Here is a 21310-nt window from a genome sequence, read left to right as displayed (position 1 = left end):
CACACACACACACACACACACACACACACACACACACACACACTCCCCACCACACACACCCAGAAAGAAACACAAAGCAATAACCACCTATAGTATCCATAGTACAAGCCAGGTGCTAGTCTAAGAATTTTTACAAATATTAATTTCTTTAGCCTCACAAGAGCCCTATTTGATGGGTACTATTCTCCCCATATTAGAAATGAAAGACATTAAAAATGTTGTCAGAAATGTGCACACACTTACACAGTGGAGGCAGACAGACGGACAGACAGACAGACACACACATATACACACACACATCCAACGAGACGTGTGCCTTTATTTTCTGGGGGCCACCGAACCCTCTGGAAATCTTAACAGTAGCTACAGACTCTCTCCTTAAAAAATGTGCAAGGCCCATCCACCCAAATGTTTGCACCTGGTTTCAGAGGGCCCAGGAATGCCCTAAAAGTTGACCCAGAAATGCAGGTTCAAGGTAAATCCCATACAAATCTGTTGCAATGGACACAGACATCTGGGTTTGGGACGTGAAAGGGCAAAGGCTGTGCATTGGCTCCATGCCCACACTGGTGATCTTCTGTGCCCACAGGGAAGCGCATTTGTCTCGGGGAAAGCATCGCCCGCATGGAGTTATTTCTCTTCTTCACCACCATCCTCCAGAACTTCTCTGTGGCCAGCCCCGTCGCCCCTGAGGACATTGACCTCACCCCCCGGGAGAGTGGTGTGGGCAGAGTGCCCCCAGTGTACCAGATCAGATTTCTGGCTCGTGGAGGCTGCTGAGGGAAGGGGCTCAAAGGATTTCAGGATCATGAAGTACCCCCACCTCTGCAGAGAACAGCTCCTTGCCTCTCTCTATTCATCTTCCTGCCACTGGGAGACCCATGGCCAGCTGGCGTCCTTCCCCTCCTTGGTGCTGTGTCCCTGGGAAAGTCCTCTCTGCCACCTCATCTCAGCCCATCATTCTGCAGCTCTTGTAAAGACTCATGCAAGTGTCTCCTTTCCTCTGTTAACAGAGCTCCAGATGTGGTGTATATAGAAAAGCTGAGGGCTAAGAGATGGGGACTTGGCTCAGGTTGCCTCCCAGGCTACAGCCTCCCCCAGTGACTCCTCCCTTCCTCAGAACTACCACCAGCTTCGTGTAGCAACTGTTTGTGCTCCATGAGCTGTGCATACGTGATCTCACTTGAATCCTCCTTCCAGCAGTTCCATGGGGTGGGGACGATGATCATGCCCATTTTACAGATGAGTAAACAAAGGCCAAGCACTGGCAGCAATTGTCCCAGGTCAAGTGGCTGGGAGTGGAGGAACAAGATTCACACTCTCTCTCCCTGGCTCGCAAACTCAGATCTTCACCTGGCCCCACCCACCCTGCCCAATATATTTGAAAATTCCAGCGAAATTCACATAACATAAAACTAAGCATTTTAAAGTGTATAATTTAGCAGCACTGAGTTCATACACCATGTTGTACAACCACCACCATTCTCTAGCGCCAAGCATTCTCATCACCAAGAAGAAAACCCTGTACCCGTCCGCAGTCACTCTCCATTCCCCCTTTCCCTCAGCCCCTGGCAACCACCAATCTGCTTTCGGTCTCTGTGGCTTTGCCTATTCTGTGTATTTCATGTAAATGGAATCATACGCTATGTGCTCTGTCGTGTCTGGCTTCTTTCCCGCAGCACGATATCTTTGAGGCTCATCCACATCATAGACCATTGCTGTGCACTGCCGTGCTGTCCTCATTCCCACTGACTCTCCCTACTGCTTCCCTCTGGGTAAGGGCCTCCCTGGCCCATGGCTGCCTGAGCTGCATGATTCTGAACTGGTGCCTTGGATTCCCTGATAGTGCCCTTCAATCCCCCTGACACTCAAATAAACATCCAAAGCCTGACATCCCCTGGTCAGATGGTGATCCATGCCATTTTTATTGTCAGGTCACTAGGGATCTTTCTGGAAAGTGAGAACTTCTTCACTGCCATGCCAGCTCCAAGAATGCAGAATAGTTGCTGAGGAATGGATGGATGGATGGATGAATGGATGGATGGATGGATGGTTGAATCAGGCAATCCCAAATGCACCCAACAAGGAGCTAGCCTTCCCCCATCAGACCTTACCTTTTTCTTTATACCTCACTTTCTTCTGATGCCCAGAACAAATCCCTGTTCCCAAGAACAAGGATGCACCAATTCTGCCTTCCAGATATTCTCAGTCCCTCATAATGCAACGGCACCCTCTGAGAAAACTGGCCAAAAGCCATCCTTGTGGTGCAATGATCCCTCACCAGCCCCTACTTGTTCCACCACCTGGCACCACTACCCTTCTTTCAGGAAGGCATTCCAGGTTCAAGGGCATTGCCTGCTAAGATACCTCCAGCCAGCCAGAGGCCAATAGAAAGCTGGCTCTGGGACCATGTGAGATGCTAAACGTCCTGGCTTCTGTAGTCCCTGTCACCTTTGGGCTCCCTGTTGCCGTGGGAGAGTTGCTAAGAGCTGTCTCAAGGCAGATTTATGACACACCCGCCCCCACCAACTACGCGGGAAAAAAGTGACAAGAAACAGAGCAGCCTCCCTTTAAAGAGGGACGGCAGGATGGAAGGCAGACACAGCCAGGACCATGGCACTGTCAGCCCTCCTGCTTCTCACTGTCCTCGTTGGCCTCTTGCTACTCTGGGGTTACCCAGCCTCCCAGGGCCACCTCCCTCCAGGACCTTGGCCTCTGCCCTTCCTGGGGAACATTTTGCAAATAGACCACCAGGGCTTTCTCAAGACCTTCCAGATGGTGAGATGGGGAGGGGAAAGAGGGTGGAAAGCAGGAGGTGAGTGGACAGGTGGCAAGGCCGTTGGGGTTCAAACTGTGGTTGGGACTTCACAGGCCAGCTTGGGCATTGTCTTCTTCCAGCCTCCATCTGCCATCTGGCCCAATATGTGCATGAGAGAAGCTTCTGGAATTCCTATAAGAAGGAATGCAAGGAAGGTAGACTGGAGGGAGAAATTATGATGATAGACGTGAGGCTTTGAGCTGTGTCCAGGAGCAGTTGAGAGGGAGAGTACTAGAGGTCACGTGTGAGGAGTCTCCATTATTTTTTTTAAAGATTTTATTTATTTATTTGAGAGAGAGAGAGAGAGAGAGCGAGAGCGAGCAGGAGCCAGGGGAGGGGCAGAGGGAGAGGGAGAAGCAGAACACCTGCTGAGCAAGGAGCCCGATGTGGGGCTCGATCCCAGGACCCCGGATCATGACCTGAGCTGAAAGCAGATGCTTAACTGACTGAGCCACCCAGGCACCCCAAATCTGTCATTTTTAAAATTCCAAGCTGGGAGAGTCTTGGAAAAGCTGAGAGAGGAGAACATTTGAGGCAAGGGCATATGAGGGAGGCTTGGACGAGGCCACAGAGTTCGGGTCTCCCTTCTTCCTAGATAGGGATTCAGTGGGGACGGGTGGTGGCGGTTAGGCTAGGCTGAGGGTGTGAGCCAGGGGCAAGAGGGGAGACTCTTCTCTTGAGTGAGAGACTGAGAGTTGGACCCTGCCTCCACAGCTGCGGAAGAAATACGGAGACGTCTTCACAGTCTACCTGGGACCCCGGCCTGTTGTCATCCTGTGCGGGTACAAGGCAGTGAAAGAGGCTCTGGTGGGTCAGGCTGAGGCTTTCTCCGGCCGTGGGCACATCGCCATCATTGATCCCATCCTCAGGGGAAAAGGTGCGTGGAGCATGGGGGTGGGGAGTGGGGAAAAGATGAGGGGACCCCTCAGGTGTCCTCCCAACCTTTCCCTCCATGCCCCACCAATCAGGTGTGGTCTTCGCCAATGGAAAGTCTTGGAAGGCCCTTCGGCAATTCTCTCAGCTCACCATGAGGGACTTCGGGATGGGGAGGCAGAGCATTGAGAAGCAAATCCAGGAGGAGGCTCAGTGTCTGGTGGAGGAGCTGCGGAAATCCCGGGGTGAGCCCAGGGGCCGGGGCAGGGGGTGGACGGGCAGGCAGGGAGTAGGTGAGATGGGGACAGAAGGACCCAGAAACAGAGACAGAGAGATGCAGAGACAAGTTCAGGGAAAGGGAGAAGGAGACAGAGACAGAAAAAGAGAAAGAGAGTGAAGAAAACAGGGACGGAGAGAGGAAAAGGCAGAGCAGATGGACAGAGAAAGCAAGTCAGAGGGAAAACCCAGGACACTGACAAAGATGGATCCAGAAGCAGAAAGTATAAGGAAATGACTTAGAAAGAAAAGGGTAAAGAGAGGCATAGAGTCAGGGGAGACACAAAGTGACAGCAAGGCCAAGGAGAGGGCCATGAAGACAGGGACACGGAAAGAGAGAAGACAGAGAAGGGGCTGACTCTCAAACAGAGTCAGAGACAAGACCAGAGAAAGACACAGGTGCACCAAGAAAGCCAGATCCAGACAGAGCCCAAGAAAACCACGGGACGCAGAGCCCGAGATGTCCAGAAAAAGGCGTGATAAGAGACCCAGCGAAAGTCAGGCTGGCCAAGGGAAAGAGAAAGAAACCAACCAACCAAGCTGAGATGGCATCAGTCAGGTCAGAGCCTCCCAGAAGGACCATGTAGGGCCCCACTGTGACAGAACTCCTATTCACAGGGGCCTATCTGGATCCCAGCTTCTTCTTTCACTCCGCCATGGCTAACATCATCTGTACTATCATCCTTGGCCAGCGCTTTAATTACCAGGACCCCAGATTCCTACACTTGCTACATTTAATGAATGATCTCTCCGATATTACCAGCTCTTTCTACGGCCAGGTGAAGCCAAAGTTTCCATGGTGGGCCAGGAATTGCGGTGGGTGGACCCTGGGCAAAAATCAGATGCTTTTTGTCCTAACACTGGTGTAAGAAGGCATCAAAAGGTAAGGAGTCAGACTGGAGGGAAGAAATAGGCCTCAGGAAAGGGAGGCCTATGAGAGAAGAAATCTCAGTAGAGGAAAGTATGATGGGGGCAGAGGGCATCTCTTCACGCACCACTGAGTGTGTGTATCTGTGTGCATGTTTGCTCAACTGGGAGGCACATTCCCCAAGACCAGGGGGTGAATTAAGCCCTTCAGCTATTGCTGTGCTATGCAGGGTACAACTTCAACCCTGCAGCACCAGCCCAGAGAGAACAGACTCTGGGACCTCCTTGCTTCCCTGTAGATGTTTGAACTCCTCTCCGGCATCCTGAAACACTTTCCTGGCATCCACACTCGCTTGTACAGCAAAATTCAAGAAATGGAAGATTTTGTCGTTGAGAGCATCGAGAGGCACCGGGAAATGCTGGACCCCAGCGCCCCGAAGGACTTCATTGATTCCTTCCTGGTCCGCATGGACAAGACAAGGGCCAAGCTGGATGGGGGGGGGGTGGGAAACAGAGTGATGGGCACACTACTGACACTGAACTAATATATTTGGGTATGATGTGTGTGATTTTTAAACGCTGAAATACTTCCGTATGGATTGGTAAGAAAGCCACTAGTCCACCCTCCCTTCCCACCTCCCAGTCCTTCCTCAGCTTCCCCAGGCTCTCCTGGAACGCATGTTATGAAGTAGCAGCTAAAAGACCTCGCTACCACCTGCCCCACACAGGGGGTCTTCGAGACCCTCCTCTACCTCCTCCCATTCTAATTAGTCAAAGGCCCGTGTCTGTTCTGATTGGTCAGAGGCCCATGTCTGTTCTGATTGGTCAGAGCCTTGTGTCTGTTCTGATTGGCCAGAGGCTTGTGCCTGTTCTGATTGGCCAGAGGCTTGTGTCTGTTCTGGTTGGTCAGAGGCTTGTGTCTGTTCTGATTGGTCAGAGGCTTGTGTCTGTTCTGGTTGGTCAGAGGCTTGTGTCCGTTCTGATTGGTCTGGTAAGCGCCTTGCTGGTAGTTAAATATTCAGTATCACCCCTGGATGGAGAACTGCAAGGAAAGCAAGACACCCAAAGACAGGATAACAGCAACCAAAAAATATTAATCCCTAACATTTATTGAGTACTTACAAACATATATCAAAACAACCCCAGATGATGACTAAGGCATAGAGAGGTTAAGCTCCTTACCCAAAGACTCCCAACTAGCCAATGGTAGGACTGGAATTTGAACCTAGGCAATTTGGCTCCAAAGCCCAGCCTCCTGCCACATTGTTGGCCTTGAATAGAGAAAAAAGGAAATACCAAGAGGAAAAAAAAAAAAAAGAAAAAAGAAAAAAAGAAAGAACTGGCTGAGAGTAACATGGAAGTGGGCAGGGAGAAAAGACCCAAAAGTTGAGAATCTTCGCAAGGGGAGATGTTAAGGATTGTCTGTGGCTATCCCCAGGAGAGCTCTGATCCTGAGAGTGAGTTCCACTATAAGAACCTTGTCTACACGGTTTTCACGCTGTTTTTCGCCGGCACGGAGAGCTCCAGCAACACTCTCTTGCATGGGTTTCTACTCCTTCTTAAGAACCCTGGCGTTTTAGGTGAGCTGGGCTTATGGGCGGGGGCGGGGGCAGAAAGAGTTGAGGGTCTTGCAGCCCTGTAGAGACTGGTAGCTTATTACAAAGCTTTGCTGCTAACAAAGCGCTTTGAAGTTGACAGGGTAATTTACAGTTTACAAAATGTTTTTCATTCAGTGAAGCCCCTATGGTTTGAAAGGTGCTTTCATTCTTATAAAGTACATAAAGTGAGTTGTAAAATGCCTTATGGTTTAGGAAGCATGCTCCAGCCACAAGGAGTACCACTCACAAACCATTTTGCAGTCTACAAAAGCACATGGCTCTTAACAGAACACTTTGAGGTTAACAAAGAACTTGACTCTTTGGAGTATATATTGCTGATTTACAACTAATTAAAAAGCCCCTGCATTGGTTCTCAGGCCGACAGTCTGCAGATCAGATTGCAGAAACTCTTACCTAATCAAATGCCCCTATTTTACAGGTAATCAATTTGAGGGCCAGAGTGGGGAAGTGGGTTATTCAAGATCACATAACAAGTCACTGGGACAAAAGGATATGACACCAGTCCCAGCCACACCCATTTTTAGTTAAAAAAAAAAAAAAGAAAAAAGAAAAAGGTAGCCTTAAGTGTTAAATGAATTTCTACCCATTATCCTCTCATTGAGAAGGAACGATAACCCAACATCTTAGGAAAGAGTTCACAAGACGCCTCCCCACCCAGTCTGCAGGTCATCTTTCATGTGACTTTGTTGAGCCCACTGTTATTGGCATTCACTGGTGTTACCCTCTCCTTCCATACTTATCATTTTTAGAGAAAGTCCAGATGGAGATTGACAGAGTGATTGGCTCACACCACCTCCCAGCCCTTGAAGATCGGGCAAAAATGCCTTATACAGATGCTGTCATCCACGAAATTCAGAGATTGGGTGATGTCATCCCCCTTGGTATTCCCCGCTCTGTCATCAAGGACACTCACTTCCGGGGATATCATCTCCCTAAGGTGAGGCCACAGGATCTTGGTCTAGTCTTATGGTTCATGTCTCTGGTTGATGGACCACAATGAGAATTTTTATTTCCAGATTTCTATGGGAGGGAGAGAGAATTTAGAAATGTAGAAAAGTCCTCTCCCTTCTGTTTTTTTTTTTTAACCTTTATTAGATGTTGGATACACTGGGAAAAAACTATATACTATTGAAATATGTATTACAATAGAGCTGTCTTTTTTTTTTTCAAGATTTTATTTATTTATTCGACAGAGATAGAGACAGCCAGCGAGAGAGGGAACACAAGCAGGGGGAGTGGGAGAGGAAGAAGCAGGCTCATAGTGGAAGAGCCTGATGTGGGGCTTGATCCCACAACGCCGGGATCACGCCCTGAGCCGAAGGCAGATGCTTAACCGCTGTGCCACCCAGGCGCCCCAGCAATAGACCTGTCTTTTAAAAACAAAAAGCTATTTTGTCATCTCCCCTACCTTCTTCCTTCATGAGAAGACATTCAAAATTTGGTGTTTCTCTTTCCATAATTTCTTTAAGTTTATATGGACATGTACCCCATATATACACACACACAGATAAGCTTATATTTTTTAAGGGTTTATTTATTTGCTTGAGAGAGAGAGAGAGCGAGCGCGTGCAAGGGGGGAAGAGCAGAGGGAGAGGGAGAGAGAGTCCTAAGCAGACTCTGGGCTGAGCACAGAACCTGATGTGGGGCTCGATTTCACGGCGCTGAGATCACGACCTGAGGTGAAACCAAGAGTCAGATGGTTAACTGACTGTGCCACCCAGGTGCCCCAATCCGGTTCATATTTTATCTATCACTTTGCAACCTGTGTGTCCAGTGTCAGGTCTCCTTCCCCTCCTGTCTTCATGTGCATATCATCGCAATGTGCTGCGTATCTTTTATTGTGTGTTTGTGTGTGTGTGTCTTTTTTTTCATGCTATAACAATAGTATGCTGTCAGTGTATTTTCAAGTCAATATCTATAGTTCTAACTCACTTTTTCTGTGGTTGCACACGTTCCCAAGCATAGGTATACCTGGAGGTAATATTCACAATATCTAATCACCTAATGGGCACTAACCCATGAGAATACAGGCACACCTCGTTTTATTGCGTGTTGCTTTACTGCAATTTGCAGATATTGTGTTTTTACAGATAAAAGTTGTGGCAACTCTGCATCGAGCAAGTCTCTTGGTGTCATTTTTCCACCAGCATTTGCTCATCTCATGTCTCTGTGTCATATCTTAGTAATTTTTGAAATATTTCAAACTTTTTCATTATTAATGAATTTGTTATTGTGATCTGTGATCCGTGGCTTTCTCAGATGGAATCTACTCTTGATGCACATATTAAGATTGTTAAAATGACAACAAAGGTTTTAGGATATCACATATTCTTATACTCATGTGCTTATATGATAAAGTAGTGGCAGAGTTTGAGAGGACTGATTCCAATTTTGAAAGAAGTTCTACTGTGGGTAAAACGCTATCCAACAGCATCACATGCTACAGAGAAACTGTTTGGAATGGAAGAGTCAATCAATGAGGCAAACTTCATTGTTGTCTTATTTTAAGAAATTACCACAACCAGGGGCACCCAGGTGGCTTAGTCAGTAGAGCCTGTGACTCTTGATCTCAGGGTCATGAGTTCAAGCCCCATGCTGGGCATAGAGCTTATTTTAATTAAAAAAAAGAAGAAGAAGAAGAAGAAGAGGAAAGAAAGAAAAAGAAAGAAAGAAAGAAAGAAAGAAAGAAAGAAAGAAAGAAAGAAAGAAAGAAAGAAAAAGAAAGAAAGAAGATAGGAAGGAAGGAAGGAAAGAAGGGAGGGAGGGAGGAAGAAATTACCACAGTCACTCCCACCATCAGCAACCACCTCCCTGATCGGTCAGCAGCCATCAACATTGGGCAAGACCCTTCGTCAGCAAGATTATGACTTGCTGAAAGCCCAAATGATGGCTAGCACTTTTTTAGCAATAAAGTATTTTGAAATTAATTAATTTTAATTATTAAACTTTTTTCCAGACAGAATGCTATTGCATACCTAATAGCCCACAGCATAGTATAAGCATAACTTCTGTATGCATTGACAAATCAAAAAATTCATTTGATCCACTTTATTGCACCACCCACTTTAATGCAGTAGGCTGGGAGCACACGTGCAATATGTCTGAAGTATGCTGGTAGATCCTGGCTCTTGTTTTTGAGTTGGATCCTTGGAGGCTTCTGCTGAGCCAAATGTGGATTATGGAGAAATCCAAAGGATCTTGGGGAAGAGGGGACGGGGTAGTTGGTGGGGATACCTGGAAGGCTTGAGACACAACTATTAACCAAATGGGACAAAATTATTCAAAATATCAGCCACCAACTGTAGACCTGTACAATCGATGATGCTGATTATTAATCAATTGTGGATGTACCCTAGCTGATTCAGCCACTCCTTGTTCACGCCCATTTGGGTACTCTTGGCTTTGACACTTTCGTAGGACACTACTGTGTATCCCATCCTGAGCTCTGTCCTCCATGATCCATGCCACTTTGAGAAGCCAGAAGCCTTCCACCCTGGCCACTTCCTGGATGCAGAGGGCAACTTCAGGACACAGGGAGCCTTTATCCCATTCTCCCTAGGTAAGCTGGGTCCTTCCTCACCTTTTGAGAGCTCCTGCTCACCACCTCCCCTTTGTGTGACTTTCTCCCTTTGTCCAACCCCAAACACTGTGTAAAGATTTTTGAAAAGATGAGGATTCTGAAGGAAGGGAAAAGCAAGAAATCCACAGAGACAGAGATGGTGTGGGGAGAAGGAAAAGGAGGGAGTATAATGGGGAAGAGAGAGACTAAGTCAATGATGGAGATGAAGGGAGAAACAAAGACACACATACCCTCACATTCTCACACAAAGAACAGACAAATGAATGATCCATCATTGAGCATCTGTGGTGTGCCTAGAATTGAGAAAGGCATTTGAGCTTTTCTTTCAAAATAAAAAGAACTTTATAGTTTATTTCTAATTTTTATACAAGCAAGGAGACAATAAAATTGAAATTGAAAATCACCTGTAATTCACTACCAAAATCAGACTGGTTTAAAAAAAAAAGTCCAATAGGTGTTATTAACTGATTCACGACTTGGGAAGCATCCCATCTAGCAAGTAGAGAGGAGCTCCAAAACCCGGACATGTTAACATCACAGAGGATGTCCTTCCAAATTTTTTGTTAAATATATGCACACACAAAGGTAGGTGATGGGTAGATAGATAGATAATAGGTAGGCAGATAAAGGAAAGGTAAGAAGAAAAAAGAGAACAGTAGGGAAGGGAAAAGAGGAAAGGGAATTGCTTTATTTCTTTTTAGCCAGTTGTTAAAATCCAAGCCTCAGACTAAAATGAGGCCCAGGATGCACTTAGGACAAAAAAATATGAGGAATATTCACTCACTGTTATAGTTGTACAAGCGCCTTGATTCATCTATCAATTAATTCAACTTTTAGTCACTGACTTGAAATTTATCATATGCTAACATTTTACATCTCCTTAGGTCTATTCCTGGCTTACTTACACTGACCCATACCCGCATTGATTCACTGATGGGTCTTCTCTAGTTATCCCACACTGTTTGGACTATTATACTTGTATAATAAGTTCTATTATTTTACAGGGTCTAGTCCCCCTCCATTACTCTTCTTTCTCCGATAGTTACATGGTTCTTGTAACATGTTTTGTTTTTCTTCCAGGAAATACTTTAGAATTTTTTTTCAAGGTCTCAAAAAATCCCACTGGAATTTTACAGAGTAAATTTGGATAGCTTTGACAACTTGAGAAACTTGAGATATCCCAGACAAAACTAGAGAGTGTGTCCACTGAATCAACTCTTGTATGACCTGGTGGCATCTTGGAATTTTGCTTTCTTAATTAAGTTCTGCATGTTTCTTGCTAAATTTATTTCTAAGAAACACGGGAGGAGATGGTGGCTATTGTTCATAGAGCCTCTTTGTCTTCTCTTCCTCAGCTCAGGCTTCCATAACAAAATGACATAGACGGGGGGACTTAACCAGCTAACATATTTTCTCACGGTTCTGGAGGCTGGAAGTCTGAGATCTATGGTTGGGTTCTGGTGAAGCCTCTCTTCTTGGCTTGCGGCAGGAGAGTGAGCTCTGGTGTCTCTTCCTCTTTTCTCAAGGACACTAATCCCATCATACAGGCCCCACCCTTGTGACCTCACTGAAACAGAGGTTCCTCTGGAAGTCCTCTTCTCCAAATACCATCACACTGGGAGGTAGGGCTTCAACATATGAATGGGGGGGGGGTTGGGATTCAGCCCATGGCATTCTTTTAACATAGTATTTTAAATTGTTCTAATTAGTACGTCAGAAATCCAGTGGGCTTTTTAAGGCAGGATATTTTTGTCAAAACTGGACAATTTCCTTATATTACTTTTAGTGAGAACAGTTTTTCATTTATTCTCTTAGGTTTTCCAGGTAATTGGTGTTAACATCTGCACATGATACTATTTTGATGTAATTTTCTCTTACGTTAAATCCGTATGTTGTCCTGTTTTCCCTAATGTCATGGGCTAATGCTTCCAGAATCATGTTAAATAATAGTAGCAATAGTGAGCGATCTTGTCTAATTCTTAACTTTAAGAAGGAATATTTTCTTTTTCTCTATTAAGCTTATTGCTGCCTATGGCCCTTTCCAGATATTTTTGGTTATTCTATCATATCTCTTTCTCAATTTTTAAATCCCATTAAGGAAAGACCCTTTTCTCCTCTGTTTTACATCAGATTCTTCATTTATAAAGATTTATTTATTGAAAAGAGAGAGAGTGCATGCTTGCCTGAGGAGGCTGAGGGGTAGAGAGAGGGGAAGAGAGAGAATCTCAAGCAGACTCCGTGCTGAGCACAGAGCCTGACTGAGGCTCGATCACAGGACCCTGAGATCACGACCTGAGCCGAAATCAAGGGTTGGACGCCTAACTGACTGAGCCACCCAGGTGCCCCCCATATTTAAACATTTTAATCAGGATTTGGTTTGGGTATTCTTAAATATCTTTTCAGCTCCTGTCATGATGGTCAAGTTGTTTTTCTCCTTTGATCTGTTTAAAAACTAGTAGATGGCTTAGTGTTGAATCACGCGGTCCCATAGAGCTGGAATGAGAGAGGCAAGGCAGGACATGTGAGGCTGTGATAAACAACCTGAATATCCCAGCTTAAGGCCAACAGGTTAATTTCACGCTCAGGCAACATGCCGACCCCAGGCCATCACAGTCCTGTAGAGGTGGGGGCAATTGGAGCCTATCCTGACATGCGTGAACATCAGCAACACCTATCAATTCAGCCCTCATTTCACTGGACAAAGCAATCCCTATCCAAACCCAACACGCAGAGATGTTTCATGCACCCAAAAACGGGCCATGGCTATTTGTGAACGATCATTCACTTTACCACACTGTGAAAGGCAGCTTTCTGGGCCCCCGCCCTCTCCCACTGAGGGTGTGGGCCATCAGGACTCAGGACACACTGTGGCCCAGCCCAGAGACATGTTTCCCGCCCACCCTTAGTGATGCCAGTAGACACAAGCCTGTGCTGAAGTCAGGAGGACACTGAGGGCTCCATCTGGATGGGACACTTTTGTGGTGGTTGACCCCATTCTGCAGGGAGATAGGAGAGGCAGGGGTGCGATTCTGAATGTTTTTTAAGCATGATGGGGCCCACCGACCAATTGGAACTGCCACTGGTTGGGGTGTGGGGACTGGGTCTGGGAGGCTTATGCTGTAAGTGCTGATTGTGGGTAGGTCTGGGGACTTGGAGGAGGCCAAGGTGACCAGAAGAGTGGGACACTCAGAAGCTTGGAGCAGCGGCTGGACATTGAGGGTTCAGAAGTAGTTCTGTGTTTTAATAGCCTGTTCAGTACTGGGGCCCGCCTACTGCATATTGGCCCAGGCCCAGGCCCTCAGAGGCTTCAGCTCCCCTCTACCTCTCTCTCAAGATTTCTCATATCCAGGGCACACTAGCAAGATTTTTCCCACTATTTGCACATTTTCTCCAAAAACTGGCTGAGCTGAGAATATACTTAACCAGAGATACACAGAGAAAGATAAAGAACTACTAACAGGCAAGGACTGTGGGTCAAGAGAGATAGAGGAGGGCACAGTATAGGACAGGCTGAGAAGAGGTGGGACCAGAAAGAAACAGGAATGCACACACTGCTGTTGCTGGTATTGAGGACAAGAATAGAACTACCTCACATGTAAATCTACATAAACGAGCATGCAAATGTCCTGGGAGAATGGGAGTAGGGCAGCCGAGTGCTCCTGAGGGCTCCCCCAATGACACATCCCCCCCATCACGTCCTCAGGAAGACGCCTCTGTCTGGGTGAGAGCCTGGCCCGCTCTGAGCTCTTCCTGATCTTGACCTCGGTGCTGCAGAACTTCACCTTGGGATCTCCCAAGGCCCTGGAAGACATTGACATCACGTCCCGGAGGAACGGGCTGCTGAAAATGCCCCCCGAGTTCCAGCTCTGCTTCCTGCCCCGCCAGGGAGTGGGACCAGGGATGCAGATCCCCTAAGATCCCTTCCCTCTAGCCCCCACCTCTGCCCACAGGGCATCTGTGGAGGTGTTCTGACTCCTCCCTGCTCACTCTCTCCTGGGGAAAGTCCCTTCTGTAGTCTCTCCTTTGTCCAGCCTGCTGTCTTTGCTGTTCATCCCCAGATGGCCTGCACTGTTGATGGAGGGTAAAACCTTGGGCTTCAGGGCCAAGAATTACCTTCAGCAACTTGGCATCATCACCATCCATAGCACAGTTGGGGAGACTGAGGCCCACACCTATACCCAACCACCCCCCAACCCTCCAGTTCCTTCCTGGAGTTCAAAAGACCACTTCAGCCCTCAGCCTCTGTACTGTGTGACTTTAAAACATCTCTCATATTTCTCTGATCTTATCCATGAAAACCAGTGAGGTAAAAATAAAGTTCCGCTCTTTCTGGACCCAATGGCTATCTGTGCTGCCATGCTCTTTTTTTTTTTTTCTGAGCTAAAATTCACATAACATAAAATTAACCACTAACCATCTTAAGTGTACAATTCAGTGGCATTTAGTACAATCACAGTATCATGCAACCATTGTCTTTGTCCAGCGTCTGATCATTTTCATCCCCACAAAGGAAACTCTGTACTTTTGAGGGCCGAATAATATTCTGCCGAATGGAAACACCACATCTGGTTTATCCCTTCATCTGGTAACTGGCATGTGGGTTGTTGACATCTTTTGGCTCTTGTGAACGGTGCCACTGTGGACATTTGCATGCAGGGTGGCCCTCTCCATTGGGAATGGAAAGCTGGTGTTCAGTTTCTGCCTTCAGCCTGAGGCTCTGGAAGGACAGGGCCAGCCTTCCCTCCCAGACAGTCCTCACAGGCGGCACTGAAGATTAAATGAGACAGTACGGACAGAGTGGCTAGAACAGGGCTTGGCACCAAGTGAGTACCATTGAAGTGTCTGACAATAAATAAATCCTGGGACGCCTGGGAGGCTCAGTCGTTAAGCGTCTGCCTTTGGCTCAGGTCGTGATCCCAGGGTCCTGGGGTCGAGCCCCACACTGGGCTCCCTGCTCAGCGGGAAGCCTGTTTCTCCCTCTGCCTGCCTCTCTCCCTGCTTGTGCTCTCTCGCACTCTCTCTCTCTGGTAAATAAATAAATAAATAAATAAATAAATAAATAAATAAATAAAATCTTTTAAAAAAGTAAATAAATCCCCCAGAAGGTGAAGTCACTGTCCTGAAGGCAGAGCCTGACATACCAGAGCCCAGTGACTCCCAAGGCTTAGCTCTTGACACTGGGGTGCCGTGGAGAGGGGATGCTGTCCCATCAGCCCCGTGCTTTGGTTTTCCTCCTGTCCCATGCTGAGGGGCCACTCAAGGCATGTCGGGAGTGAGAGTATTTCACGGAAAAGGGTGGGAGGGGTAGCTAGCTCCTATGCCCGAGAGGATGGATGTGGGGACAGGGGGTCCCAGTCACCCAGTCAGCTCCCCTTCCCTGTTCCATCCTCTCTGTCTCAACCCGAGGCAGGTGCTTCATCTCAGTGCTCAGAAGAAGGGAGACTGGGGTCTGGGGTGGGTGAGGGGTTTACTGCATCTCAGGTTATGATCTTTAGACAGTCTGAGCTACACCTTCACAGCTGAGGGATGGGTCATGGTTGACATCACACGTGGAGCTAACCAGTGTTCCTTCCCTTCCCTATTGGGGCCATGGACAGTAAGATTCAGGCTCAACTGGGGCAAGCGGCCAGAAGGAAGCTGTGGAAGCTACACACCAACTTTATTTATTTATTTTTAAAGATTTTATTTATTTATTTGTCACGGAAAGAGAGAGAGCACAAGAAGACAGAGGGAGAAGCACACTCCCTGCTGAGCAAGGAGCCCGATGTGGGACTCGATCCCAGGACCCTGGGATCATGACCTGAGCCAAAGGCAGATGCTTAACCAACTGAGCCACCCAGGCATCCCTATACTCTAACTTTAGGAGGAAAACAGGGCATTGGTCTTTCCTTCAAGGGTTCTGGCCAGTGGCTGAGCTGTGTGGGATTGAAGTTGCTCAAGAGCAGCTGATGGAAGAAGAGTCCAGGGATCCTCCAGCAGGGATGAGATTGGGTTGCTGGCACTAGTCTCACGGGGAATCAGTGAGTGGAGGGTGGAGCAGAGAGAGCCAGGTAGAAACTAAGGCCTTTTAGGACCTTGCCTTGGAAGTCTGGCAGTGTTACTTCCTCTGCATTCCATGGGCCAAGGCAGCTAGGAATTCCACCCAGATTCCAGAGGAGAGAGAAGAGATGACAGTGCATAGCCAACAAATCACTTACTTAACAAACAGTGACCATGAACAAACACGCACCTATTTACAAATTACTGTTTAGTGTGCTTGGTACTTTACACTGTGTAAGAGACTTTGCCTCTTGTCAATAATTTGTTTTAAAGCACGGAGCAGTTTATTTATCTTTCCAAAATATAAAGTGTTTTGCAGTTTAAGAGGACTTTATAATTACAAAGGAATTTGACATGGACAGATCGTTTTGCATTTAAAAATATTATTTGCCTTCTGCAAAACTCTTTGAGGTATACAGAACTCCTTGTTGTTTACAGAACATTTTGTAGTTTTTTTTTTTAAGATTTTTATTTATTTATTCGACAGAGATAGAGACAGCCAGCGAGAGAGGGAACACAAGCAGGGGGAGTGGGAGAGGAAGAAGCAGGCTCCCAGTGGAGGAGCCTGATGTGGGGCTCGATCCCAGAACGCCGGGATCACGCCCTGAGCCGAAGGCAGACGCTTAACCGCTGTGCCACCCAGGCGCCCCCATTTTGTAGTTTTTAAGTAGCTTGACATTTACAAAGCACTTTGCCATTTACAAAGATTCCAGACGGCACATGGGATAGAGTATTTGTAAACACTGTGTGTGATTTGTACAGCATTTTGTTACATAAAAATTTTTCTGTTTACAAAAGATCTTAGCAGAGTGTCAGGGTGCATTGTAATAAAGTGATTTTTCCATTTACAAAATGCATATTTATTATTTCCTTTGTAACATTCACAGAGAAGTTCCCATTCACAGAGGGCTTTATTTCTACCTAAAGAACAAGTCTAAATAGAATAGCACTTGCTGAAGGCTTAAACGTTTCCAAAGAGTTGGGGAGCAGTTGACAAGCCCTCCAGCTTTCATCTGATACTAAGGCGGGGATTATGTAGCAAACCAGGGAGATGTCCCTGCCCTACTGGAACTGACATCAAGTGGGGGAGAAAATAAATAAACAAAATCATGGCAGACAGTGATAAGCGCTATGAAGAGAGCTCAGAACTGGCGAAGATAAGAAACAAATAGGAAGAGGTGGGGAGCTAATTTAGAGCAAATGTTTTCAGTCACAGAACACTGCAAAAGACACCCCCCACCAACTGGCCATCTACAAATGCTTTCCTGTTTACAAAGCACTTTTGAAGTCATCGTCACACTTGACTCCTCAGATACCTCTGGGAGATGAGTAAATATCATAAACTAGTCTTGATCCTAGAGGATGTTCTCTAGACCAACCCTGTATCTCAGACATTAGGATCTAAGGACGGAGGTGGTTATCCAGTATCTCAAAAGAGATCAGAAGGGTGGGCAAAACTTGGAATCCAGGATTCCAGACTCTTCATGACTTCCCCCGCTCCATCACAACACATGTTTACAAAAATGAGCTGAAATTAAAAATCAAAGGAATGTCCATGTAGGGCTTTTATTCATACAACACTTGATTTCACTAAACAGTGGCTATCTGAGACCTGGCTTTTGATCTTATTGGTTAGAGTATGGAATGGACACGCACTCAACCATTTGGTACCAATTTTTCCAGACTCACCAGTCCTTCTAAGGCTTTCTTGGAAGGCTGCTCCTTGTCAGTGAGGTTCCCCAAGACTTACTTCATCAAGGAGAAGTACAGGAAGAGGTTTACGAGGTGACTGGCCTGCTCACCCACAAACATTTGATGACCTAGAAAAAATGTCTGAACTAAAGCTGTTCCTCGTGAGATCCAGAGACCCTGTAACATCCCCCTTGTTGAAGTGCTTTGCCATCCCAGTAAGTCTCAGTTTTAGCAATAATTCACCCCCATGACAAGACTAACTCGGGCCAGGAAAGCTTGGAATGAGGGTCTTTATCCTGAGAGACTCTGTTGTTCACTGACGTACACCGAGGGTTTTCTCCCAGGTTTTCTTTGGAAGGAGACTGTGTAACTCTCCTAGGATCGCTCAACCCCAGGATACACTCTACCTTGACCTCAGCCCTTTATGGTTTCACTGTTGTGAGAAGTTAAACATCTTCTCTCTTAGCCTAGATGAGGAAGAGACATTAGAGGAGGATCTGGTCTTTATTCCCATCTCTTGAGGTAAGCAGATCACCTCTACCCTCCACTAATAGGGACTTGGTGTTGGGACTGACCTCTCCTACTGGACCAGGGAGAGGCACTGGGCCTTTGTTCCCTATTTTTTTCAGTCTCATTATGGGAAACAAATGGACAAATTTTACATATAAGAAAGAGATGAAATATGATTTAAAAAATATATATCTAGTAGTTGTTCCTGATTCCTGAGACTTTGTTAGTCTAACGAGATGACTCCTGGTGGGCCCTGAGATAAGATGGTGGCTGGTCAACCAGAATGACCAACTATATGATTAGGGAATTGGAACTTCAAGCTAGTCTGACTTCTGGGAGGGAGGAGATGGCTGGAGACTGAGTTCAATCAAATGACCAATGATTTAATCAATCACTCCTGTATAATGAAACCCAGGCAAAAATTGGTTTATCATCACCTGGGTGATGAATATACTGGTGTGCTGGGAGGGTGCCCATATTCTGCAAGGAGAGGGCACGGAATTTCTGCATCCCTTTGCTTTATTTGTGCTTTCCTCATTTGGCTGTTCTTGAGTTGCGTCCTTTAGAGTAAAACTAGTCCTAAGTATAGTGCTTTCCTGGGGCACCTGGGTGGCTCAGTCGTTAAGCGTCTGCCTTCAGCTTAGGGCATGATCCCAGGGTCCTGGGCTCCAGCCCCGCACTGGGCTCCCTGCTCACTGGGAAGCCTGTTTCTTCCTCTCCCACTGTGCCTGCTTGTGTTCCCTCTCTCGCTGGCTGTGTCTCTCTCTGTCAAATAGATAAATAAAATCTTAAAAAAAAAAGTATAGTGCTTTCCTGAGTTCTGTGAGTTGTTCTGGTGAATTAGTCAATTAATGAGAAGGTTGTAGGAAGCCCTGAATTTGTAGCCAGTTAGGCAGAAGCGTGGGTGGCCTTGGGATACCTGAAACTTGCAGGTAGCATCTAAAGTAGGAGCAGTCTTGTGGGATGGAGCCCTTAAATCTGTGAAATCTGACCCTAACCCTAACCCCAGGCAGTTAGTGTCAGAATGGAATTGGATTGCAGAACACATTGTTGGTGTCAGAGAATGGATGACAAGACAGACACAGGAGCAAAGGGAGTGTGTGAGGAAAAGAATTGGGGAAAGAGGACGGAGAGGAGGAGAGGCAAGGGAAAGGAAGGGCAAGACTAGAAGGAGGGGGAATAGTGGGTAATAGCATGACAAAGATACACAGGAAGATGGTGAATGAATGAATGAATGAGTGAATGAATGAAATGAACTTTTATGTGCCAGGCAATGTAGTAGGTGTGTTCATATGTTTTGAGAGTGTACATCTATCTATCTATCATCTATCATCTGTCTGATTGTGTGTGTATTTATATATATATAAATGTGTGTATATCTATATAAATGTGTGTCTATCTATCTATCTATCTATCTATCTATCTATCTATCTATAAATGCCAGAGAATCTTTTTTTTTTAAGACCTTAATCCAACTGAAAGTCTGGAGTCCCTCAGTCCTTCTGGAGCTCAGGCTGATAGGGAGCAGCTACTTGAGGCATGCTCCCCTGCTTCAGATGATAGCCGCGTAAGAAGCTACCCAACCTGGGGCGCCTGGGTGGCTCAGTTGGTTATGCGTGTGCCTTCCGCTCAGGTCAGGATCCTGCAGTCCCAAGATTGAGCCCCACATGGGGCTCCCTACTCAACAGGGAGTCTGCTTATCCCTCTGGGAATACTCGTGGGCACGTGCACGCGCTCTCTCTCTCAAATAAATAAATAAAATCTTAAAAAAAAAAAAGAAAAGAAAAGAAAAAAAGAAGCTAACCAACCTGGCCCAGCCAATTTAAAGCACCTGCTTGCATTCCGTTGGTTAAAGCAAGTCACGTGATCAAGCCCAACATCAGTGGGGCTGGCCTATATATTCTTCCCCAAATGGAAGGCATTGCAGAGGTACTTGGCAAAGGACGTGGGTGTATACGTTTGCAACAGAGGAGTGAAAATTTGGGAACTACTTCGTCTCTTTCAGAGAGTAAGGCTCTTTCCTTACCCAGCCACCATAGAGCCAGAGGGCAAGCACCTAAACTAATCTAATCTATATTCATCAAGTGCTCGTTCCTTGGACTTTGAGTCTCCAGTGATTGACAAGGAAGGATAGAATATTTGGAGGTGGGGCGCCTGGGTGGCACAGCGGTTAAGCGTCTGCCTTTGGCTCAGGGCGTGATCCCAGCGATCTGGGATCGAGCCCCACATCAGGCTCTTCTGCTATGAGCCTGCTTCTTCCTCTCCCACTCCCCCTGCTTGTGTTCCCTCTCTCGCTGGCTGTCTCTATCTCTGTCGAATAAATAAATAAAATCTTAAAAAAAAAAAAGAATATTTGGAGGTTAGCCATCAGCACCTGTGGATTCCATGACTCATTTACAGCCTTCCAAGACCTCTTTCTCTGCTCAGGATAGCAGAGTCAAGCCTATCACCTGTACTAAGAGCTTCTGCCTCTTCTTGCCTCTAGAGCGACTCTTCTCCAAGGGCCCACACTTTCCACCAGTTCCGCCTGTACATTACTTAGAGTATCCATTCTTCCTAAGTCATCCAGTAGTTTATTTTTTTAAATCCATACATTCAAACATTCATTTAAGCTGTCAGCAACATGAGTTCTGCCAGAGTCCATCTTTGTAGACCCCTTCCCCTCAGGTCTTTCTTGCTACAACAGTTTTAGGGACCCTGGAGGATTCAGTACTCAGGAAAGAGTCCAGGAGATACTTGGAAAAGTGTTCCAGAAGGGAAGACACCAGAGTCTTAGTATTTGCCTCTGGGAAAAGGGCTGGTTGGTTCCTTCTGCATAAGTTTCCACAATTTATATCATGGGACCCTGTTCCCTCGCCCAAAGTTTCCACATCTGCACCAAAAGAGGGCAGCTTTCTAGAGGCTGAATGGGTGGTCAATGAGATTGACAAAAATCTGGCCAGAGGAACATTTTGAAATTATTCCCCACCCCCAGTTTCTTCCAAAGGGATGTGTTAGGCAGTCATATATTTTTTACTGTATTACTTCCCCTTCTTG

The 21310-nt window shown here is 46.4% G+C and overlaps 1 protein-coding gene across 1 annotated transcript; it reads left to right on the top strand.

The window, feature by feature from the left end:
* Window positions 1-2613: 2613 nt before the first annotated feature.
* On the top strand, window positions 2614-14228 carry LOC103677390 (cytochrome P450 2B4-like). Its single transcript, XM_008706651.1, has 9 exons — window positions 2614-2778; window positions 3533-3695; window positions 3787-3936; window positions 4586-4746; window positions 5134-5316; window positions 6273-6414; window positions 7203-7390; window positions 9871-10012; window positions 13737-14228. The coding sequence occupies exons 1-9, from the start codon at window positions 2614-2616 to the stop codon at window positions 13946-13948; spliced, it is 1506 nt and encodes a 501-aa protein (XP_008704873.1). The 3' UTR covers window positions 13949-14228.
* Window positions 14229-21310: the final 7082 nt, after the last annotated feature.

The sequence above is a fragment of the Ursus maritimus genome, unplaced genomic scaffold, assembly GCF_017311325.1.
Source record: "Ursus maritimus isolate PB19 unplaced genomic scaffold, ASM1731132v1 scaffold_19, whole genome shotgun sequence".
Classification (NCBI taxonomy): Eukaryota; Metazoa; Chordata; class Mammalia; order Carnivora; family Ursidae; genus Ursus; species Ursus maritimus.
The sequence above is the reverse complement of the archived record's forward strand: the minus strand, read 5'-3'. Positions and strand labels throughout refer to the sequence as shown.